This window comes from Fringilla coelebs (assembly GCF_963513975.1).
Source record: "Fringilla coelebs genome assembly, chromosome: 15".
NCBI lineage: Eukaryota > Metazoa > Chordata > Aves > Passeriformes > Fringillidae > Fringilla > Fringilla coelebs.
The window spans coordinates 11,885,346-11,910,514 of record NC_140041.1 but is presented as its reverse complement, the minus strand read 5'-3'; the positions used below and the strand labels follow the sequence as shown (position 1 = coordinate 11,910,514).

Below are 25,169 nucleotides of genomic sequence, written 5' to 3'. Positions count from 1 at the left end.
AGAAAATGGGATACATATGTAAACAGTCCTGGAAATGCCCAAAGATTTAATAATAGATTTTGTGTTTAAAAAGTTCTGAAGCTGTTGCTGTGTTACAGCTGAATTGCAAGAAATGTGGTTATGGAGAAGCCAAATGCAGGAATGGAACAGCAGGGCCAAATGCTGCCCCCTTTTTCCTTTTTTCAGCCCTCTGCCTCCTGTGAGATCTGGTTTTTCACCAGAGGGAAGAAATCTCAGAGCTTTCCCATTTATTTTGAGTTGGCCAGAACTGCTGTCAGCACAGGGATGGGGCTTTGCTCCAACAGGGATGGGGCTTTGCTCCCTGAGGGGAGGTATTGAGCTCCTCCATACAGCAGCACACGGTGTTCTTTGCCTCTGTTATCTTATGCACTTAGAAAAGGCAATTGTAGGGCAGTCCAAGAGGTGACAAGAATTTCCTTGGTGAGCCAGGAAGTTTTCATTTCTTCAAGGTTGGTTTCATCTGTTTCCTAGATGAAGGAACACATTGTTAAATGTTTGGGGGCAGAGGTCTTGAGAGGACCACTCCAACTATACTCGTGTCACAACAAAGGACAGAGCTCGCCCTAGAGCTTCCCACCATGATGATTTTTCTGTACTTGTTCATTTTCTGAACCCCCTGGTGTTTCTCTCAGGCTACGCTCCCGTCACTGGGATGTGCCATCCTGTCCGGAGCTGCACTCTCAACCACGAAGATGGTTTTTCATCTGCATTTGTGGTGGCCCATGAAACTGGACATGTGTGAGTACAACTGGACGTCTGTGTTGTGCCTTAAATGGCTTTTGGTACAGACAAATGCTGATGACATTAACCAGATGCAATTGATGCTAAGAAACAATATTTAGGATTAGCTCTGGTTTCAGGTCTCAGCTCTTGCAAAGCTTTCCTCATGATCTTAAGTAAGCTTTATATTTTGGGATTTTCAAATGGGAAAGAAAGAACTAATACCAAAATATCTTCCAGGGCTGCTGTGGGACTAGATTGAATGATGTATTGTGGTCTCCTGGCGGAAATATAAAGTACCCATAATAAAGAAATATGAATTCACTGAGTCAGTGGAACACAGTATTCTTGCGAGCAATCCATATTAAATAAACACATAATCTGTATATGTTAGTGCTGATAAAGGAAACAATACTGCATAGAAGGGAGGTGCCAAGCACTGCAGTTACAACTCCTCTATATATCTCATATAAAAAATGCAATCATTTTACCTGTTGACGTGATTTGAACCCATGCCTGGGCAGCAGTTGTCAGAGCTTTGGTTTTTCCCAGATCTTTTTAGTTTTCCTGTTTTCCCTCCAGAGAACTCCCACTGATTTCCCATTTTCTCTTTGGTAGCATAACAGGTACCAGAAGGCTTTTTCTGAACAGTTTCCATCTATTCTGTTTTCCCTAAGAAAGCCTGCAGGGCCCTTCTCTTTTTTTAAACAATGAAGTGCCAAAATTTATTGAAATCACCATAAACATATCTGTTAGTTAGACAGAGACACCTATTTGAGACTCAGCATTTGATTCCAGAATTTTTGAATTAGGAATGAAAAGAACACAGCATGGGCTTTAAGAGACACCACTGCAGAAAGTTTGTAATCCATCAAGTCATATTCAGCCCCAATCTGTTAATTTGGTTTATCTGTGGACACATATTGCTTACATTAGTCCAATAGTGCTTACTAAAAATACAATGTAAGATCCTAACAAAGGAAAGGAGCAAATATATTCATAATAAATCCAAAAAGAAATTTTAAACCATCTGTAATTTGGGGCAATTTTCTAGAAAGCATCCACCACTTTCTGGGCTGTTTCACATTTAAACAATGTGGGATTGCTCCTGGGCTACAGTAGCAGCTTGTCTGAACTAGCTTTTTGTGTGGTGCCTTTCTATATTTCCATGCAAAGGAATTGTCTGCAGTTGCAAAATACTTTGAATCAAGCTAAGGTGTGATTTTTTTAGAAGTTACATAAAGCCCTGAATAGCTCCAGATTAGAGCCTGGGAACGTTTCTGTTAGTATTGCTGGAGGGTGGGCAGGCTCAGTAATTCAGAAATGGATTCACACTTAGCTCTAGTAATTCACAAATGTGCATGTGAACAAAACCCACAAAAAGCATTTTTAGGTGTTTTTGAGAGTGGATTAGGCTAATGACATGAAGGTACTCTCCAGGGTCAGTCCTTCCATGTGGGAGTAACTCCAGACCAGCTCTTCAACTCCAGCCTCACCCTTATTCCCTATGACTTTGCTCCCGTGAACAAGGGCTGTGGGACTTCAGACCCTTGCTGGCACCAAGCCCTGGTGACACTGGGGAGGGCAGGGCAGCACTCGGAGCCCACCCCCGACGTCACCGCTGTGTCTCTGTTGGGGGCAGTTTAGGAATGGAGCACGACGGCCAAGGGAACCGCTGCGGGGACGAGGTCCGGCTGGGCAGCATCATGGCCCCCCTGGTGCAGGCTGCCTTCCACCGCTTCCACTGGTCCCGCTGCAGCCAGCAGGAGCTGAACCGCTACCTCCAGTGAGTACCGCTACTCCCAGTGAGTACTGCTCCCTGCAGTGAGTACCGCTACCTCCAGTGAGTACCGCTACCTCCAGTGAGTACCGCTACCTCCAGTGAGTACCGCTACTCCCAGTGAGTACCGCTACCTCCAGTGAGTACCGCTACCTCCAGTGAGTACCGCTACTCCCAGTGAGTACTGCTCCCTCCAGTGAGTACCGCTACCTCCAGTGAGTACCGCTACCTCCAGTGAGTACCGCTACCTCCAGTGAGTACCGCTACTCCCAGTGAGTACTGCTGGGCAGCCTGTCCCCTCTGCATGGAAATGGTTCTGCATCTCATCTTCGTTTTGATGGCAGCCCTTCACATTCACATTTTCTGAAAAATCCCTTCGCCCAGGATTTTTCTCCTGGGAAGCTGAGAAGCCTCAGAGAAAAGAGAAACAATTAGTCTCTCATTTGATTCTCTTGTGTTTTGCTCCTTTGGAATGTGTTTGGAGATTGTTTACCACAGGTAAACAGAAAAAACCCTCCCCTTGATATGTGCAAGTTGTACAAAAAATATGGGGAAACTACTACAATAACCAGAAAAAGCTGAAAATGAGTGGGGAAAAAGTGCAGCAAAATACATGAAGTAAACATGAGTCAATCTTTTTGTCAGTATTTTTATTATTGTAGATATCTTAGGCGTGGCAATAAAGAATAAAAACATTGTGAGGGAAGTGTGATTGTTTCAATTAGCAAGATCCTCCAGAGCTTTAGCCATTAAATAAAAATCATCTGGCCTAGAGGGCTGCTTTACGTTCTTTTAAATACAACTATTTATAAAATGTTTTATAACAAAGCAGAATGATGGTTTGCTTTGAAGCAAATCTAACCTCAAAATTCTGCTTTCAGCTATTGGTAACTTCAAGGCAACCTTAATGATTGCCAGGATAGGCTCATGTATGGTGTCCTCATGTCTGGTAAATAACTGGGAGACATTTCAGAGATCCTGCGGACTGTGCTGGTGTTGTGAATCCACTAGTGTTAACCATTTGGTGGGACTGGCATCAGTCCTTTGTGCTGGCCTGACTCGGTCAGATGTAATTCTATAGGCTGTCCTCACTCCTTAGGAGCAGAGGGGAAACTTCCACGTTGATCACACAGAAAGGAAACTTAGTTTAAACTATGGATGGAGTTGGGAGTGAGCAGGGGAAGCAGAGACAGGGTGAAGTCTGTAAATGAGTCACTGCTTCTCAGGGAGGACACAGGGAAACTGTAAGCTCAGTGGTATTCTGGGCTGGTTACCCTGGCCTCTGCTTTTGAAACCTCATTTGAGAGACAGCTGCAGGCAGCAAGAAATTCCGTAAATGGAAAATTAATTAAACTTTCTTTTCTTCCTGGTCTCATGTGGATTCTTCCTTTGATTCTTTTCACATAAGGGGCCTGGAGACTGATAGGAATTTACCTGCAAGCTAAATGGAAATTACAATGGAAGGGCTTCAGAAAAAGATGTGTAGAATTCATTGAAGGTAGATACAACATGCTAAAGTGAATGTGACCATAATTGCAATATTAGCTGCTCTTCAGGACCAGGATCTGAGAAATTGTAGGCTCTATTTTGTTTGGAACAAAAAGGCAGGGAAAGCACGAACACTGTGCAAGCCTCTCAGCCCCATCTGTTCCTGTGATTTTTGCCTGTTGCAGTTCCTACGACTGTCTGCGGGATGATCCCTTCGAACACGACTGGCCCTCCCTTCCGCAGCTGCCAGGGATTCACTACTCCATGAATGAGCAGTGCCGATTTGACTTCGGTCTGGGATACATGATGTGCACAGCTGTGAGTACTTAACTTTAGCTGCTGCTATTTCTCATCCAGGAGTGGTCTAAGTGTCTCTGAAATGTCCTTAAAAGGGACAGCGTAGTGAAGCCCACAGGGAAAGATGTTGTGCCTTCTTGTCTGTAAGCAAGGATTAACAACTGAATGTTGACATATATGTTATTCTAAATATCTCTTGGTCGGTTTTTTTGGTTGTTTTTTTTTTTTTTAAGCTGGAGTTACAGAAGTATTATTGTGTAGTTTCATAAATATCTGCAGTTGTCAAGCAAACAATCTTGCTGTGTTATTGAGCCTCCTCTTGCTGGCAGCTGGTTATTTTGCTACACAACTCCCACCCGGATGTGAAGGAAATGGATTTGCTGCCACATCTCATAGTGCTAGCACAGGGCAGCATGCTTTTATGATCCAATTTTATGGAAAGTGTGATGCATTTTGATATCTTGCAAGAGAAAATAGGCATCACAGCGAGTAAAGCAATTTGTAAGGGCTCTTGGTGACACGATTGGCTCTCGTGTATGAGGAAAACGAGAGGCAAAGTCTAAGTTTAAAGCAAGGCAAGGTTAGTCCTATTCTCAGTGGACTGTCCTCAGAAAATAGTCTTCTGCAGCAGGTCTGTGTCTCCCACCTCCAGCTCCTCAAGTAGAACTAAATACTAAATGGAAAGAGATGTTTTCAGCTGCTGGCAGCTGCTGACACGTAACATTTCTGCTTTCATTCCCATCTGCAGGAATATATGTGCCGAGCAGTGTCCCTAGATAATGGATGAGAGCCTTTACAGCATGAGCTGTAGGGTTGTGTCTTTACACAATTCCCTCTGATGCTGCCTTGGAAGAATGTCCCAGCCAAAGAGAATCTTTTCTTACAGCCATTCTCCAGAGGCTGGGAGATGGACACTTTCTATTCTTCTTTGTTCAGAATAGCCAAAAGCATGTCCAGACATCATGATTTAGTATGTTTTGTGGTGGGTGCTTCCCATCCTCTCCTATAGAAGCCTTTGCATTGTAGGTAAAATGCTGATTTATTCATTGGATTGGGGACCTGATCTCAAATTTCCATCCCCCTAAGAAGGGGATTACAACAGCTGAGCTAAAGTCTGAGCAGCTCATTTCCATCTCCCATGGGTGCACAAGGATTTTTTGCTTTGTTTGCCAAATGAAGCAGCCCCATTTGGAGAAGCTGTAAGAAAAGGCAGCATGTGTCTCACTGCCTGAGGAAGCTGGTTGGTCACTTGTGTAAAACTATTTTTGCTTGACTTTATTCCATCTCATGCAGATGGGTTCTTGCCTCAGAGTCATGATTCTGTACGCTCAAATATTCAATCCACAGACATCACGGTGCTCCTCAGGGAGCAGCACTAACAGCTGGCATTTAAACCTGGGAAAGGAACCCCCCCCATCTGCAGCTTCTGTTGCAGTTTCCAGTGGGAGCTCTCTCAAAGCATCATCCACTCTGATTTTTTTGTGTGTGTTCCAGTTCCGTACATTTGATCCCTGCAAGCAGCTGTGGTGTAGTCACCCCGAGAACCCCTATTTCTGCAAAACAAAGAAAGGGCCTCCGCTGGACGGGACCATGTGTGCGCCAGGGAAGGTGAGAGCTGTGTGTTCACATGTGTGTTCATGTGTGTTTGTGTGCAGCTGGGGATGTTCCCCTCAAAATTGAGAGGAGCAAGAGAAGAGCCTGTCTGAAGGACCTGAGGTTTGCTAAGATGGGCAAATTTCTGAGTACAAGTGAAGTGCTGAGCATTAGCTCAGCTGGTTGGAGCGTGGTGTGAATAGCACATGGGTTTGACCTCTGTAGGGGCCATTCACTCCAGAGCTGGACTTGCTGATCCTTGCAAGTCCCATCCAACTCAGAATATTCTGTGATGCTGAGCAGTGTGAGGAAAGGCCATGGGGTGAGGGCTGGCGTGTCCTGCATGGCCACTCTGGGACCATCAAACCCCGTCCTCAGGCAGGTCATGGCAGTATCTGCCCCACTCAAGTCTCTGTGGCAAAGCCAAAAATGGGGAAATTTCCACTCTCCTACAACTCTTTTGAGGTCAGGGTGTTGTGTTTGGACCAGCAATGTTGCTGTGGTGTTGCCTGGCCTCCCCCGTGCAGAGAGCAGGGGGAGCTGGAGAAGCAGCCAAGCCACGGCCGCTGGAGCTTCCTGGAGGGAAAGGACGGATGTGGGAGATGAGTGCCAGCTAGAGAGAACCCGCATGACAGCACAGAGGGGCTGTGAGCAGAGAAGGGCAGGTCTGTGGAGGTGGATTTGCAGGTTTGATGGGAGCCCAGGGAGGCACGAGGAGCAGCAGAGGGATGTGTGGGGTGGCAAAGGCTCAGAGAGCTCCGGCCGCGCAGCCACCGCGCTGGAGCCGCTCCCAGCCCCAGTTCTGCTCCCTGGGGATCCCACTCTGCTCACAGTGGGTCTGAGCTCCAAGTCCTTTGAAGTCTGATGAAAAAAACCTGGCATCCCTGGGCTTTGGATGCAGTGACTGAGGGGGAGAGGAAGATGTCGCTACTTGGAAAGGTTTTTATACAACCCAGTGTATGACATCATTTATGTGATAAATGAACCATATTAGCAGCTGCTGTTATGGCTTGAAAAGTCTCTTTTATGCAAAAGTTATGTTAAATTAATTCCCCAGCAAGTCATGCTCAATTCAAACCACTCCCTTCTGGTTTTCTCTTCTTTGAATTATTCCTGTTACAAAAGCTTTGTTTCTTATTTAAAAAAAAAAATTAAAAATTAGCTTACAATCCAAAATTTTAGACAATTTATTTGTACACACTTTTCTTTATCTTTATTCTTATATTAAAAATATTCATGACCCCCAATTGAATAAAAAAAGGTATATTCCATTTTGTTGCATCACCCTCTTCCCTGTGCTATTCATTCATATTAGTATTTGAACAGAAATGAGGAGAAAAAAGGAATTTGTAACCCTACAGTTAAGGATCTGTCAGTGCTTCCATTATAAACAGTTTGTCAGGATATTATGCAACTCAGCTGTAAAAATTTTCTTTGGACTGGAACTTGGGATCCAAGGCTTCAGCAAGCTGTGCAGACAGCCAGGCTTTTGAGCTCTGCAAAGATGCAAGTGAGTATGTGCACATTCTGAAGTTTCAGTAGATGATAGGACTCTGACTGTTTTATTCTCGAGGGAGCTGTCCCAGTTTTTTGATAAATAAACTTGCTGCCACCCTCCAGAAGAACCTGAGAAAATGATGTAAAATGAAAGCCATTTTATTAGATAAGGCTCAGCAGTCTGAACTAAATGGTTTGGGTTTTTTAAAATAGTGTGAGTTCTGGAGGTTATATAGCTGACTTTATGTGTCTGAGCTCAGCATTTGACCAGCGTATTTATTAGATGTTGGTGTTTTTAATACAGGTACATCAGATCAATGCTTTTACATCTGTTCCTTTCCTTTTCACCCCTGCCCTTGATTTTGCCTTCCCCTGTTCACTCTCTTCACCAACTGAGACAATACCAGAGGCTCTTACCTGAATGCACGGGGCTGTAAAATGCATTTATTGCCCAAAACTGGGATGCAGATGCTGTGGGGCAGCTTCCTTTCAGGTACATCTCCCAGGATACCTCATCAGCACTTGAGAAAAATGGAAAATAAACAATGGAAAAAACCAATCAAACATGATCTCCTATTTTCTTTGGAATCATGCCAGAAAAGAAAAGTACAGAAACATAAGCAATTAAAGATGTTGACTGAGAAAGATTCATTTGTTTCCCACTTTAGAGACTTGCAGTTTTCATGATTTCATACCACTAATTCCCAGGGCCTATTTTAAGCTCAAACTAATCACAACACTGCTGATGTGTCACAGAAACATCCTGGCTTTGCTGCAGCTGAGGGGACGGGCTGCCAGAAATGAAAGTGGTGCTGGGGAGGTGAGCGCGGCGCGCGGTGCGTGGGTGTTCTCACCTAGAGCTGCTGTTCGCATAACTGATCACTGACCCCAAATCCAGCAAGGTGCCATGGAGGAGAATCCAGTCCAGCTGCCTCCTTCCCAGCTGATGGTCAAGGGGCAAGAGCAGCCACGTGGGAGATGTGAAATCTGGAGCGTATTTTTGGCAGGCAGCATGGGAAGGGGCGTGTGTCTGCACACCCAGGCTGTGTCCTGCACCCAGGGCCCTTTGAAGGGGAAGATGAGGCTTTCTAATGCTGTCTATACATGTGTGTGTATGTGTACAGATAAGTCCATATATTTATGTAAATGTTTGTAAGCTCTTCTGTGCCTGTGGTTATTTGAACTAAGTTGACAATAGAGTGAGGTTCTGCCATTTTGAAAACTTCTTAATAAGTCTTCTTGTGCAAATGGAGATAATAAGCAACCATTATGTTAATTGGCAGCAAACTAATAATTTGCTGAGTTTAAAGATAAAAAAAGAACATAGTCTCCTGGACCTTCCCAGTCAGAAAAGAAAACTACTATTTTGACAGAATCCTAAAGGAAATAGAATAATTTATGCGGCTCCCAGCTTGATTTTTTAAAACCAGATTGAGTTTTCAACAGCAAGAGGGAAGTTTCTAACAGTTTTGTGAGGCTTTGATGATGCAGCCACTCGCAATGGTCACATTACCTTCCACGAAATAACTCCAGTGTGTAAAGTTAAGCACATGGAGGCTCAGAGTCTTACTGTGGAGTCACAGACACTCCATAAATTGCTAGAGTAAACCATGCAGACAAGATATAACTGTGCAAAGCTTAACTCTGCCCAACATTCTGTAGATTGAACGGAAACATATGCTGTCAGCTGATAATTTATTTACTTGTATACAATTCTGCCAGCTCTACTATTAGCCTCAGGCTTCTGAATCCAGGCAAACTTCAGAAATCTATCATCAGTTTTTGTTATCCCATTTTTAAAAAATATTATTCTGCTGGGGAGACATTTATGTCGGCTGAAGTAGCTAACTGCTCTCCACAGGGTAGAAATAAAATCCAGAGTCAGTCACACAGGGAGATCACATGTTTGAGTCCATCTGCTTGCTGCAGTGACTAACATCAAGGTTTGTACCACCTGAGCCTCCTTTTTTTTCTTTTCTTGGAGAGAGGTTAAGAGCCTGGTAGCTGCCCCTGCCAACCAAGCTGATGTTGCTCTTGGATTTGGCTTCTGTGCCAAGGATCCAGCACAAACCTAGCAGGTCTTCTCTTTGCTTGCACTGTGCTAATGAGATGATCTGAGTAAAACTTGGAATGATTTTTTACTCTTTTACTCAGGAAAGGAAGGGAATGATTAAATATTGAAATAAATAGATATTTTTGAGAAGAAAGATGGACCAAGAAAAGAGGGTTCTGAAAACACTAATGTGTACTCAAAGCAATCCAGTTAATTTCCCACTGAGAAAGCTGACCTCAGCTTCTCTTGGAGACAGGAGACAGATGGGTGAGTGTGTGCTGTGTTAGTCACCACAGAAACGGAGAATACTTGCTTCTCCACCGAAGAAACTTTTACTGCCTCAGAGTAGTCCTCAGTGTTGGAACTTTCAGTTCATCCCTTGCAACTAATTATTTCAAACAGATGGAGCAGAGCGGGCCAGCCTGCGTGTGATGGGGAATGCAAATAAATCAGTCACGCCCTCCTGATGGGACCCCAGGACAGAGAGGAGAGCTGAGCACCCCAGCCTTGGGGCAGTATCAGGGCTTACCTGGCAGGAACTGCAGCATCAAGTGAGGAGATCAGAGAGGTGCCCATTGCTGCCCAGTATAAAATACTTATAGATACCCACAGAAGATCTTCAAGTCTTTTCTTGGAAAATTGACTTGCAGATGTGTTAAGCCCACAGGAACACACTGGCTCTTTTTTTGGAATCCACAGCAGTTGTTTCAAAGAACTGCTGAAAACAGCAGTGGAATGTTTTACTGCAAGAAATTTAAGCTCCCTCTCCTGGAAATTGCACTTGTTTTGGACTGCCCTGTTTGCCAGAAAAATAGGCGAGACTGCAAGAAGTCATCTTCAACTAAGAAAACAATTTGCATTTACCCATTTTTTTCTCATTTAAAAAAGAAAATTGCTTTAATATGCTTCATTTTTTAAGTGAAACCCCCTGTTTATGAAGGGAATAGTGCTTGAAATTGGCTCTTTTCCACCTCATTATGTAGTTAATGTAGTAGCAATAGAAAGGGTTGGCTTTAACTTCCTTTATTACACTGGAGATTGCTCTGTCTCTGGTTTTACCTTCTCATGCATTTTCTTGCACAGATCTGCACAGAGTAAGATTCATTAGTGAATCATTTTGTTTTCTGTAGGCTCCATTCTTTTAATCTACAAAAAAAAAGGCAGAGCTGGGGATGAATCATTTTACACAAATGCTTCTCTCCTAATAGCTCTGCCTCAGCTTCCCAACAATCAGCATCTGACCAGCTTCTGCACTAAAAATCAGTGCTGCTCTTCTCTTTACATAGCAAAGTCAATAACACTATTCCATGTTTGCCTTCCAGTTCAGGGACAAGTCTCAATGTCAGAGAGGGGGTTTATTAGAGGTTGTTGCAAACCTAAATCCTGCTATTCCTGACTGAAACAGGGAAAAGAGGCTGGGAAGCACAGTGTCACCACATGTCTCTCCCTCTCCTCCGTGAGTCCAAGCACTGGACTCTGGATCCTCACACAATGAACATAGGCTAAAAGGCTCCTGAAATGGATTTGGTCACTGCTGTGGAACTTACACCTGAGAGATGCAGCAGCCTGATAAAAGGATGTGTGAGCAAGCACAGATCAGGAGCTGTCACTGCACATCTGCTTCCAAGCCCAGTTGAAATGTCTATTGACAAGCTGAGCCATTGCCAGCTTCCCCCTCATTGCTGAATGGTCCCCTGGCAGCACAGGGCTCCACGACTCAAAATGTTTGTTCAAACAAACCTCTCTAAAGCCATAAGTAAACAGTCCCTGAAGGGTACAACCCTGAGCTTCTAAACCGAAAAAAGCAAAGGACATATTAGCATTTTGCATTTCTTTCATGCTTTGCTGAATTATCTCTTGTTCTGTCAAACATCTAAGAAAAATCTGCCCATTACAGCTCTGGAGCAGGATTGGTATAATTGGCTTTGTGGTAACTCATCTATTTCAATAGGTTTTGACTTTGAATATCTAAAGTCATGGGAAAGAAAAAAATAGTTGAAACCTAATTTCTACTCTCTCTTCTACTCCTTGTCCAACCAAATCAGCCCAAAATAAATTGCATGAATAAGGAGCCAGTCACTGAGCAGATTAGTGAACCAGTAAGCTGTGCCTTGTCACCATTCTAATGATTCTCTCTTGAAATTCAGCATTATTAATGATTATCCTGCACTTTTAGATTTGTCTTCCAGATCACTAATCGCTCTATGCTCAAGAACTCTCTCCTGTTATATATCTTCTGATTTTGTTTTTGCTGGCAGCATGCATTTAGCCATATGCTTGTCTTGTGCAGCCTGCCAAATTCCTGCGTTCCAGGGCTTGTTAAGCTGTGTAAAATGTTGTTGTTGATTTGAATGTTAAGGAAAGTAAGTGACTGATTTCACTTGTTGTTGCAGCCATCTGTGCTCCTGAGCCAGAGCTCTCATCCCAGCAGTAACCGTTAACGCAGACAAACTGTGACAGACTCATGCAAAGTCGTTTGTTTGCTGGAATATATTTTCCAGCACCCACACTTCATCAGTAGACTTTTATGAAAGCAGAAAGAGTACTGAAAGGGGCCAGAATCTTGTGATCCTTGAGAAGGATTCTTTGTGACTTCAGCTGAGAAAAAATTCCATGATTAGGGACTGGAGAAGTTGGTGGAAAGGCATTGACAGGTTTCTTTAACAGGAGATGACAGTAGAGATGATCAGTACTGGAGCTATAAAGGCTTTTTAAAGAAATAAAATAAATCCCTTAATAGTTTGGGGAATGTAGCAAAATCTATGTTTCAACTGCCGTGGAATGACTGTATTAAAAACCAGTAAAAGAAAGGAGAAAGTGTGGTAGGGCATGATGAAGTGTGCAGCTGCAGGACTGCTCAGGGCTGTCCCTAAGGAATGCCTCTTTGTTTTTGGTCAGGTTTACCATGAGATCTCCGGGGAGACACTGCAAAAGTTTTTAATTAATAGCATTAATGTCTACGATGTGAGCTTGCTTGAATTCCATGGCACTTTGCCGATTGCATTTGCTATAGGAATATGTATGTGGATTTGGGAGCAGCTGGGCAGGATGGTGCTGTGGCCAGAGCTCCTGAAAGTGCTGCCTGGAGAGGCTGCAGGCAGTAGTGGAGGCAGGATGTTACTGTTAACCTCCAAGGATTTGGGATTCTGCCATTTCCCTTAGATGATACCCCTGCTGCAGACAGGTGGTGAGGAAATGTAACACTGACAACAGTTTAACAGACTTGGTAGACTTGATACCTGCATGGACAGATGAGCATACTGACATGTAAGGTAGTAAAATCTGAGTGAGTTTGGGATCATGGGCACAATCTGACAGCAAGTCCCTCTACTTTCTACTGGAGAGGTGAAAAAATCCAGAACTTGTGCTGAAAATTAAAATGTGTGGTACAACAGCTTCTCATCAGACGTGAGTAATCATCTCATCATTCTGACATGCGATTCTGTCTTTCAGCATTGCTTTAAAGGTCACTGCATCTGGCTCACACCAGACATCCTGAAGCAGGATGGGCACTGGGGGGCATGGAGCAAGTTTGGCTCTTGTTCCCGCACATGTGGCACCGGGGTGAAGTACAGGACCCGGCAGTGTGACAACCCACAGTAAGTGACAACCCACAGTAAGTGACACCCCCCTGGTGTGGGGTTCCACTGATGTGCAGAGGCTGCACAGGGATCCTCAATGCATGGCCAGTGCAGCAGAGCAGGAAAGGATGCTGAGTGGCGCTTGTTAAATCTGCCCCTTAGCATAAGTTGTCAGAATTCTACATTTGGTGCCCTTAGCAAGTCATGAATCATCTTTATTTCTCAGTTTATCCATCCATTAAACTGGTTTTGCAGTTACAAGGGCTCATACAGCACTGTGTAAAGCATAAGTAAAAGTTTAGGGTTCTATATATCTCATTTTAAAATGTGAGTATGAAATAATAGCAGTGACTTACTGGATTTTTTTTAAACTTTTTGAATAGTTTTCTTTAATCCTCCTTTTAGGATATTTCAACAAGAAGGTCTTAAAATATTTTCAAACTGTTTTTATTCCAAGTTCGAACAAAGCTCCTAAGATCAGAATTTCCCCAAAGTTAATTTTAGGAATTTTGAATTGTCTTGCTCTAATAACTTACATATGGGTCATCTAGATAATGTAGAATGATTCAATTTCAGTAACAGTGGAAGTAAAGTATAGTTAATAAAGATCGGTATATACATATGATAGGAAATGTGTAATTATTGCTATCTTAGTGTGGTATCATAAAATGTCAAGATCCTAACAGCAAGGACTAAAACAATTGTTGGAATTAAATGATTTTTACAGAGAGCATATTTTTAACATTGAATTGCTTGGTTGGTTGATAAAGCAATTGAACTTGGCTAGTATTAAAAATCATTTTATCATTGATTTGTTTTTTTTCAAATTGAGTTTTATGAAGCAGCATTTTCCAATGGAAATAGTTCAGTTAAGAAAACATTTGCCAGTTCTCTTTTCAGCCTTTATTACTTTGGCAACAGAGAAGCGACCTTTATAATTGTGGGCACAGCTTTAGTTGTAAAACCTATTTGCATGTAGGAAAAGCCTAACGTGCTATTGAAAACATTTTCTGTGTTTCCTGGAAGAGGATGAAAACCCAGCTACAGGTCCTGAGCTCTGTGTTGCCAGAGCTGCCAGGGATCTGTGCACATCTGCCTGGGGGCACACACTGGGCTGGGCTGTTCTGCTTTTGCTGCTGCATTAGGGGTGAATGTGAATGAGCTCTGCTGTGCTTTCCTTTCCTGGCTACACCAAGAAAATGGCTCTTAAGCCATTTTCTTGTCTTTACCAAGTAGTTTGAACCTCTACTTGCAGAAGTTGCTTTTTAACAGTTAAATAGTGATAGCGGGTTTTGAAAGGAAATACGGACTTCACGGATCAGAAATACAGCCCTGGGTTCAAAGGGCCTACTGACAGGACAGGGAAACAAATGGCTTCTCAAAAGATTGAACAGACACTTGATTATTGAAATAAAAGCAAAACTAACCATGAGTTTCTCTGCTTGTCTCAGTCCTGCCAATGGAGGCCGCACGTGCGTGGGGCCGAGCTACGAGTTCCAGCTGTGCAACACCCAGGACTGTCCCAAGGAATTTGAGGATTTCAGAGAGGAGCAGTGCCGGCAGTGGGACCCCTACTTTGAGTACCAGAACACCAAACACCACTGGCTCCCCTATGAACACGTTGATGGTGAGCAGCCCCTCTCCTGTGAAAACTAAAATCAGTCGCAAATATGAATAAAAATTATATAGGGAGGGGTGAAACTTCTTCCCGGGAAATCATGCCTTCCAAATCTTTTAGGAGGTGTTTGGAGGGATCAGTATCAGTGTATGAGTGGCTCATTTTATACAATGCACTTGGAATTTCAAAAACCTTTAGACACTTCCCCACACCGGCTGTTAAATGGATTTACCATGAAATAAGAGGGAATGGTTTTGCATGGGAGGATGGCCCACTCTGAGAGCTGCAGAAGGACTTTGTGACACTAAGTGACACAAGAAGGCAAGGGAAGTTTGGTGTTAATGAATGCCAGTAATGGATATGGGGGTAAAAACTGGTGTGTGTGTGTGTGTGTGTGTGTGTGTGTGTATGGATGGTAGGCTCTGAAGAGAAAGGCTGGGAGTAGCTTTAGGAAAAGATCAGTTCAGTGACTGTGAAGGGAGAGATGGGCTCAGGTTGTGCCCATCTCACTGATGCCCAGGCTGCTAAAAAACCCACAGCTGAACTCCAGCCAGAATAAAGCAAACATAAATAATGACTTCTGGATGAGGAGAGTTTGGATAAACCAGGACTTTTCACCCTGGAAAAGCAAGGATGTAGATTAAAAAGATAGAGTTACAGAGTTGGGAGTGGCCCAAAGAGACTGAACGTGGAATGATTATTGAGTTTCTCATAACACGAGCCTGGGAACATCAAATAAAATTATCAGGTGGCAGATTTAAAACAAATAAGAGGAAAGGCTTAGTACAAAGCATGTAATTATCTCGAAATTCACTGCCATAGAAGATTGCTGATGCCAGAAAGTTTTGGAAATTATTTTGAAAAATTCTTGACACTTCTACAGTCTGTTAAGAGCCATTAAACAGCAAGTCCCAATCATGACTTTGGAAGTCCCCAAGCTGCAGTGTAGGAGAATATTCTGAGAAAAGTTTCCAGTTTGTTCCTGTGTCTTCCTCCAAATGCTGCTGGCACTGTTGGAGGCAGCTGTTGGGTTGGATGGGTGCTGGCTCTCAAACCAGCAAGGTTGACAGAGATCACCTCCTAGAACAAAAATGTTCCTGTTCCTGTTAATGCCTCAGCTTAGCTGTCAGTGCAAGTGCAGCTGGTTGCTTTGGGCCATGTCTGCTCTTGCCAGAAAACACTCTGAGATGTTTTACCAAACAAAGAGGCAGAGGGCAATGAGTCTTAGCTTGTTGAATGAGCAGTGTAAGCTGCTCACTGTTTCTGAGCCCTAACATCTCACTTGAATGACAAATTCTTGAGGGCAGGGTTGGCCTGGCAAGGGGCAGGTTCTGAGCACCCACCCCATCCTCAGCCCAGCTGCCCTCACTGGGAGGGGAAGGGTCACTTTGGGTGAATCATTTTGCATTCCAGTGAGAGGACACTCTGCCAGAAATTAATAGCAAATTCCTTATAATTAATTTGCCTGACTTTCTTCCCAAATAGTTTTAAGAGTTCCCTCATTCTTTTCATGCCATCTTGGTCAGTCTGTCAGTCTGAGATTTTCAAAGGCACAGACACAGCCTCACAACTTAATTTCATGAAATAGCTTTGCTGGCACGGGGTGGAGGGATGAAGGCTATAGCCTGCAGGACCTTTGCTTATGCTTTAGCCTTTGGAGCAGTCTGCTGCAAAGACCAGTGAAACAAATCAGATTTTTTTTCAATTAAATTCAATGGCTTCTGGGTCAGAAACCAGCTCATTGATGTCTGAGCACTGATCCCTGGGCACTGCTGGTTTCCAATATAACTATGGTATAACTGCAGACACCTTGAGAGTTACATTTACCTGTGTAGGGTTATTAGAGGGAACAGCTTTTGTGTGAAAATAAGGCCAGACACAAGCTTATGCTTGAACTCTAATCTATTCAAAACTCCCTTTTGTAAGGATAAGGCATATCAGGGACATACTTGTGAGGATAATGCAGTTGTGGCTCAGAAGTGACATAAATCCATACACTTCACAGGCAGCTCAGCTGGACGTGTCTGACACATTGTGCAGGGCACAAGAACAGAGAGGAGTGCCTCATGCTGTGGGTAGAGAAAAGCCACTGAGCTGGGGTACACCCCAGTGTGTCCCTGAGCACCCCATGCCCCGTTGCCTCCTGTTCCAGGCCCTCTGAGCCCCCGTGTCCTCACCCTGCTGTGCTCACAGGCTCTGCACTGTGCATCTGCCAGGGCTGCAGGGAGGGACTCTGGCCATGAGCTCCCAGCCTCAGTTAAATGAGGAGGACTCAGAGAGCAGGGGCTGGACAGGTGCACCATCACATCCATGCTCCTGCACCTCTACTGTGTCCAGCACCAGTGAATAGGAAGAAAATAATTCTTTGCAATAGCAGGGTCTAATCTAACAGCACTTACACATTTACTGTTCCATGGAGCAGTGGGAGCAGAACCATCTCTAAAACAAAACCCTTGTGCAGAGTTGTTGGCACCCAGTCAGACCTGCTGATATTTTCATTTGATCACATGCAGTGAATGTGTGGTATGTGTGGGGTGGGGTGGCTGCATACACAGGGGTGCTGTGTACACATCTGTCCTGTGCACAGCTTAATGGTTCCAATCCATTAGCTCTGTCATTATTATGATCTTAATAGTCTCCTATGAAGAATTTGCACAAAAAAAGTACCTGTTTTAATAGACTAGACCCTGGATTTTCAGCATGGCTTCTCTGCATGGTTTGGGAGCAGTAGCAAAGGTCTCTGATGTACCAATACCCAGTGGCCTTGAGGACATCAACAGCAACAACAAGGACTTTGTAAAAAGAGGGCAGAGGCCATGGAACTGTACAGGGGAAGAATGCAAAGGGCCTGTGAAGATTTATTTCAGTTGAACTGCTACAATGGAAAGGTCGTTATTGTTTTAAATGGTGGGAAAAGCATTCCAACTTTTAATCATGTTAAAATAGCAGAATCTCTATTTGTTTCATCTAGCAGAAAGGCCATCTGCTCTTCAGTGCCAAGGAAAGCATAGTGAATCCTATTAGGGGGCTGAGGACAGCAAGAGACATGGATAAAATGAAATACACTAGTGGAATACGACTTTATTCAGCCGCTGACTAGTCATTTTCAACTTTATTTTTTGTTCTTAGCTCTTTGGAACAGATTAGAGAAAATACCACTTGTCTGGCTGTTTGTGCATGTGTTAGAAGTAAAAAAAATGTTTTTTGTCTGAATCTTTTTGACATCTCATCTTGTTTAATGGTTTAAATTATCATAAATACAAGTACAACCATGAGAGAAAATTAACTTTGTGGTTAGGATGAAATGCTATGGCCCAGCTGTCTCTGAAGAAATTTTGGATGCCAGGTTCACTCAGTGTCAAACAGCTGCCTGTAATGGGAAAATTAATTTGGTTTTTTTTTCATTTAAGTGCAGTGCAGGAGAAACCAGCATCTCTCACAGGTAGTCATGCAACTGAGGAGAGCTCTGCCAGATTGCATCATCTGCAAAGGATTAAATAGATCCCCCCTCAAAGTCAATGATCTGTTATTTTTAAGCCTGTCTCCTAATGGTGACACATGGATGCTTTATGACTCAGCATTTTCCAAGAGATCACAGAATTTTTCAAAGGATATAAGCATCAATGATTTATGGGCACCACATTGGGCTCTGTGATGTGTGCAAGGAAGAAGAGAGAGCCAACACTACTGAAAGTGCTGCTCACAACATCAGCAACTAAACTGAGAGCTGAACACACCCAATTTGGGTTGTTTTGTTTTTCAGCCAAGGAGAGGTGCCACCTGTACTGTGAATCCAAGGAGACAGGGGATGTGGTGTACATGAAGAGGATGGTGCACGACGGGACCCGCTGCTCCTACAAGGATGCTTACAGCATCTGTGTGAGGGGGGACTGCCTGGTGAGTGCCTGGGGGCTCCTGCAGAGCCTGCTAGTGTGAAAACAATTCAAACTCTGCCTTGAGTGTTTCTCTCCGAGCATGACTAAGTATAATAACACTTTGGGCAATGAGGAGATTTCATTAGGATTATTGTCACAATATTATGTGTGATATTCACAGTTGCCGTGCATGTGACTCGATTCCAAAAGCACCTACCTACACAAGAAGTATTTCATGCAGTATTTTATGATGAACTATTACAATTAGCTTTCAAGGAAAGCTCTCCCTGCTGAGGTATAGTGGGGGTGGAATGTGCAATGAATTAGGAACACGCAGCAGCTTTCAAGGAAAGTGGTGCTAGGATATGGCTGATGTGCATTCTCTTGGTATTTGATCATGCTATTTTCAAAAAATCAATGACAGTTCCTCTAAGTTGGGATCTGCTGCAGGTCATCTTTCAAAGGAATTAGTATCTGACTAGCAAAACACTGGTGGAGGTGCTTATCCTATAGATGCCTAGATTCTCCTGGAATTTAAGTGTCTTTCTTAAGATAGGCTGAGGCTTAAGAGCTTTTGCTTAACCATGCTGCTTTCCTTCAGTAAGAGAACCACTGTGAAGCATAATATGAAAATATAATCAGCCAGTTGACATCTATTATAGGAACTGGAAGTATTAAAATCTGTTCAGGTGCTGATCTTCCAGGAGAATACTACGAGGTGTGCTGCCTTGCTGAAGCAGAATCTGGGGGTTGATACGTAAAGTGAAGGCTCATTTGAATTGAATAGTAGATAATTAAGAATGTTTCTTTCTTTTGTGCACAGAAAGTTGGGTGTGACAGGGTCATAGGTTCCACGAAGCAGGAAGATAAGTGTGGTGTCTGTGGAGGAGATAATTCCCACTGCAAAGTGGTGAAAAGAACATTTTCAAGAGTACCAAAAAAGCAAGGTCAGTGCATCCAGCATGGTTTGTCCTGGGGAATTCAGGGAATTTTTTCTTGGTCCCTTATGTTTCATGGAAAGTACCAGGACAATTACAAATAATTTGCAGCATCATTAATTCCAATAAACAATCTGGACTTACTTCCAGATGTGTTTCTAATTTGAAAATAAGACTTCTGTCCAGTGAGCAGTTAAAGCTGCTGATACCAAGGCCTGTGCATGCATGGCAGAGGCTTCCCTGCTCCTTGTTGGAGAGCTGTGGATGTGTGCTGCTGGTGTCAGCCAGCTGCTCTGTCCCTCCAGTGCTGCAATAGTGTCTCATCAGCAGCTCTGTCAGGCAGGAGGTTGGGTGGTCTCTGTGGGTGCACATGGCACTCAAAGCTCACTCAGTCTGAAGCCAAGTCTGTGGTGATACTTTGGGCACCTGTTTTCTGACCCAAACCCTCTGTCCCTGTTATGTTCCATCCCCTGGCACTGAAATGGGAATAATGCTGGATTTGCTTCATCTTGTTTTATACACCTTGCTTTCAGAAAATAAGATTTATTTAGAAACCTAAGACAGCCCTGTTTGTGGTATATCAATCCATAACTATTTTTTCAAATACCTCAATACAGGGTACGTTAAGATGTTTGAAATTCCTGCTGGTGCAAGACATTTACTTATACAGGAAACAGATGCCACCACTCATCATCTTGGTAAGTAACAAGTAGGATAATTTTCAGTCAGAATATTTTTTTCTGATGTTTGTTTTTGTCTCTGGAGGCTGACAATGTGTTTATACATTTGTTTACCCATTACCCACCCACACCATGTACTTTCTCTAAGTATGTTAAATTAGGAAACTTGTTTGGCAATTTGATTTCCCTGTGCTGTATTCCAGGGTGTCCCAGCCAGATCTCTGTGTTGGTATGTGCATGTGATGTGTGAAAACTGCTGGAAGAGGCACTGAGTTACTTTGTGGGGTGCAGTGCATTGTCTTTGGGGGTTGGAAGTAGGTGATCTTCAAAGTCCTTTTCAACCCAAACCCTTCCATGGTCTTTGTACGCATCTTTAATGCTTCCCACCCTCAGTAATTTCCCAGCTATATCAAGATCTGTTCCAGATTCTGCCCCACTGCTAACAGTTCTGACATGAGGCTGCCAAATCAATCCAGCAGTTCAGGAGGTGATGGAAATCCACTCCTCCCGAGCCCTGTAATCAATGGGAAGCAGTGGCTGCTAGGCTGCTATTAATTGGAAGTAGATGCACAGTGAATGGTCTGCTGATCATAGAGTGAGCCATCCCAGCTTCTCCCCAGTGAAAGCTTCCCTTGCTGCCCAGGGCAGCCTGGCCCTGTGGATCAGGGAGCAGTCCTTGTTCAGACAAAGTTCTGTCAAGGTGGGGCAGGTGCTGTGCACATGGACAGCTGGCTCACTGTCTTGGCCACTGCTGAGAGAGCAGGATGCTCAGGTAGGTGCCAGGCAGAGAATGGAGTTAAAATCTGGTGTTGCATAACAACATTTCTTCTAACGAGGAGGGCAAATGTTCCATCTCAGGTGAAAAGCTGTCCTCATCCAAAGGTGGCTGAAGTCTCTCCAGGTGAAGGACGGAGCACTGGTGAGAGCTGAAGAGAGGAACCAGGCTCTGTGTGCAGGTGCCTGCAGAGCAGCAGGAGCTTAACAGGGCTGTGCTGGTGTCAGGACTGGATCTGAGCAGGAGAATTAATGCTGCTTCTAGTGTCCCTCTCTCACTGTGGGGACCCGCTGGGGGTTATCCCAGTAGCCTTTCTCTGATGGAGCAGTAACAACCCTCTGAACTGCCTTACAACATATGAAAGAGCTGAAGAGCTCTGGGACCCCCACTGGCTCTCAAATTGGCTCAGATTCGGCCAGTGGATTCAGAAGTTGTTATATGGGGGCAGGCAGCTGGACCCCTGTGGTGCAGCTGCATTGGCCTCATTTCTCTGGCAAGGCAGGCTATGAAAAAGGAAAAAAAAAGACAAGTGATGTTCCTGGAGCTGAGCAGAAAAGCATTGACAGTTCAGTGAAACACCTGAAAAAGTCTTTCCAAACCTGTGAGGGAAGAGAGGGAAAATGCACACTGGCCTTTTCAGCTTCATCCCCTGGGACGTGAGCAGAACAAAACTGGAGGTGAGAAACAAACCTCTTATATTCACTTCTGTTGTGTTGCTCCCAGCTATTAAAAATCGTGAAACGGGGAAATTCATTCTAAGTGAGGACAACTATGTGCCAGACTCCAAAGTCTTTATTGACATGGGAGTGGAGTGGGAATACCGGAACGACGAGGACAGGGAGACGGTGCAGACCATGGGGCCGCTGCGCCACGGGATCGTCATCCTGGTGAGTGCGATGGAAACGCCTTCCACACAGCCACCGTGGGTCAGCGTGCCATTCAGACCCCTCTTGGGGGTTACAAGAAGACATCTGCTTCACTTATAAGACAATAGAAGATGTATTTTAATTCCTTTCTCCCAGTTCTTTGCTCTGCACGAGGGCTGTTATAATTCAGGGTTATGTGTTGAGCGACCAGCTGTCGTGATTATTTCCTGTGGATGGATCAGCCACTGAGTAAAGACTGCAGCTTGCTTATCCTATCTGACATGTGAGCAGCAATCAAAAAAAAGGTCAGAGTGGTTCATATCAGCTAGGTCTAATAGTTCCTTCTCCCATCCATGTTTTGAAAATGTATCCTGCCAAGGCAGATGGAGGATTCCTGTGATCCTGGCTTCCTTTTTCAGAGCAAACCCAGTTCCACAGTTCCCAAAACCACCCAAATATATTCTTTTTTTCATAGCAAACTAGCGAAGAGTAGACTTCAATTAAGGGATAAGTTGATTTAAAATCCTTCTGAAAACAACTGTAATGTGTTGATCTACACCAGCTGAACTTCAAAGGAAGAATAAATACTGTGTTTCCAAAGGACAAATATTTTGCACTTTGTTAAAATTGAGATCTGTTTTCTTGCATTTGTCTTAGTGCAGTGTGATAACAAAACCTCTTTCTAAATAGTTTATATTTCTGTCAAGATTAAGTAAAAAGCTTTGCAGAATTCCAGGATTATCATAAGAATATTTGTGTTTTATCAGAAATACAAGCAATTTTCTTTGCCAGTTTCACTTATTCCTGCAGTTGAATTTGCTTTGTCTTTTAGTGGAACTATCCGTTATCTTTTCAGTACAAAATTTCCTTCCTTTGTGATGGGATATGGAAAAAATTTAGTATCATGATGTCAGTCCAATGCTGGCAAGGAAAATAAGTCTAAATCAACCACAGTCTTTCTTAATATGCAGTTTAGAAACTCTGTGTCATAAGGATGGAGATACTTTTTCATCAGGGAAAAAGTGTGTTGAGTGCAGCTAAAAGGTTGAAATCCCTCCGGGGATGTTTTTATAGGTGAGCCATGATCACTATTTCACATCATCTCACAGAGCTCCTGATATCAGTCTTTCATATCTTTTCTCATTACATCTCCTTTGCTTATTAGGTGATTCCTCATGGTGGTGCCAAGATATCTTTGACTTACAAGTACATGATCCATGAAGATTCCTTGAATGTAGATAATAATAATGTTTTGGAAGAGGACTCATTGTCATATGAATGGGCTTTGAAGAAATGGTCCCAGTGTTCAAAACCTTGTGGAGGAGGTAAAAACAAAACCTCAGGTCATGCAAAATTCATTCATTGCCACGAGACATTAGGGAGACCAGAGTATGGGAGGAGTTTTATTTAAGTAATAGAAATAAATAGTGAATGGGGTTAAAATCTGACTTAAATGGTTTGGGGGCAGATCTGGGCTGATTCATTTCTGGTTTATGATTATGAAACTGAAAAATTGGACAAATGTACAAGATTTGGATGAGGGTCTCCAAGCTGTGAAGGTGCTGAACCTCAAGGTGCCATGGGGCAGCCCTTTGTAAATCCCTGTTCAATGATGTGACTTTTGCAATGTCAGACTCCTTTTTGGGGCCAGATGTCAATGCTGGTGCTGTTCCCCAGGCTGATGGTCAGGATGCAGCATTGGATTGCTGTCGAGCAGGTTTGCAAAATGTTTTTGAGATGCCAGATCTGGCTGTTATTTTCATTAAACATTATTTAAGTGTTATTTTCATTTTTGTGGCGAGGTCACACCTTGAGTGCTGTGTCCAGTTCTGGCTCCTCAGTTTAGGAAGGACATTGAGATTCTTGAGCATGTCCAGAGGAGGCAGTGAGGCTGGTGAGAGGTTTGGAACACAAATCCTGTGAGGAGCAACTGAGGGAGCTGGGGGTGTTTAGCCTGGAGGAAAGGAGACTCAGAGGTGACTTTATCACTCTCTACAACTCCCTGAAAGGTTTTTGTAGTCAGGTGCTGTTAGTCTCTTTCTCCAGTCAGCAACTGACAGAACCAGAGGACGCAGTCTCAAACTGCATCAAGGGAAACATAGGTTGGATATTAGGAAAACTTTTTTACAGAAAGGGTGATAAAATACTGGAATGGCATGCCCAGGGAGGTGGTGGAGTCACCATCCCTGGATGTGTTTAAAACAAGACTGGATGTGGCACTTGGTGCCATGGTTTAGTTGAGGTGTTGGGGCTGGGTTGGACTTGATGGTCTTAAAGGTCTCTTCCATCCCAGTGATTCTGTGATTAAAGGAGTGAAAAATCAAGGGGGTGAGCAATTTTGAGTGTTAAATTTGTGTTGCAAATGTTTATTCAGTGCAGCTTCCTCCTCCTTTGGTAGCATGTTCCTCTGCAGTTCCTACTGCAGCCCTTGACAGAATCTGTGCAGCTCCTCTGAGGCTCGAGCCCTCTGTGAGATGTGCCAGCTCTCAGAGTAAGAGCAGTGTCTCTCCCCAGGCTACCAGTTCACCAAGTACGGCTGCCGCAGGAAGACGGACCACAAGATGGTTCATCGCAGCTACTGCGAGCTCATCCAGAAGCCCAAGCCCATCCGCAGGGTGTGCAACCTCCAGGAGTGCTCCCAGCCCATGTAAGCATCCCTGCCCCCAGCACTGCTCCCTGCAGGTGCAGGGGCATCACACCCAGGGGGCTTCAGCTTCACCTTCCTGGCCACTGCAGAGGCCCAGGGCTGGGAGGATCTCATGCTTTGCTCCTCTCATGGAATATTCTGTGATTGCTGGTTCCTATGACTTATGAAATAAGTTGGATTAGAAAAGAAGCTCTGTCCTGATCCAGACTTTTGTGTTCAGGCCATCTTGAGGCGATACAAAATAGACATAAATTCAGTTTATACCAGCGGATTTTACACAGTGTGAGTTAATCATGTCAGAGCAAATGTACAGAAGGCTACAGAAGACAACCAATGTCAATGTCCAGTCTCTCAAATCCAAATCTTCATAAAGTTCACAGCATATTTTTGGACATTCAAACACAGGGGAAATATTTGATCTGTTAGATTTCTCTGGCTACCCTTGTACAGCACGAAATGCCTGTCGTACCTTCATTTCTGCTCTACATAGTCAAGTGTTATAAATATTTTAATTCACATTTTACAGGTGATTTTTTTGACTGGCAGTAGGTTATTCCTGCCACATGTAGGACTAATATATTCTTTTTGCTACTATTGCAACAAGAAAGGAATATGTTTATCCCAGCTTTTATCTCTGGGGACCGAGTGTAGGTTCCAGGAATCACAGCAAATAAATAGAACATACCACACAATATTTCCTAACTTCCTTTCAAAAGAAAAAGATTTGAAAGAGAGAAAAG

At 43.7% G+C, this 25,169-nt stretch overlaps 1 protein-coding gene across 1 annotated transcript in view; it reads left to right on the top strand.

The window, feature by feature from the left end:
- The window catches only part of ADAMTS2 (ADAM metallopeptidase with thrombospondin type 1 motif 2), a gene marked incomplete at its 5' end in the record, with an annotated part of 173,374 nt that overhangs the window by 136,031 nt on the left and 12,174 nt on the right, over positions 1-25,169 (top strand). The window contains 12 exon segments of the mRNA XM_084216061.1: positions 654-759; positions 2,384-2,527; positions 4,195-4,327; positions 5,801-5,914; positions 12,903-13,048; positions 14,482-14,657; positions 18,412-18,545; positions 19,347-19,470; positions 20,079-20,159; positions 21,640-21,803; positions 22,948-23,107; positions 24,297-24,429. Coding sequence (XP_084072187.1) covers positions 654-759; positions 2,384-2,527; positions 4,195-4,327; positions 5,801-5,914; positions 12,903-13,048; positions 14,482-14,657; positions 18,412-18,545; positions 19,347-19,470; positions 20,079-20,159; positions 21,640-21,803; positions 22,948-23,107; positions 24,297-24,429 — 1,615 coding nt within the window.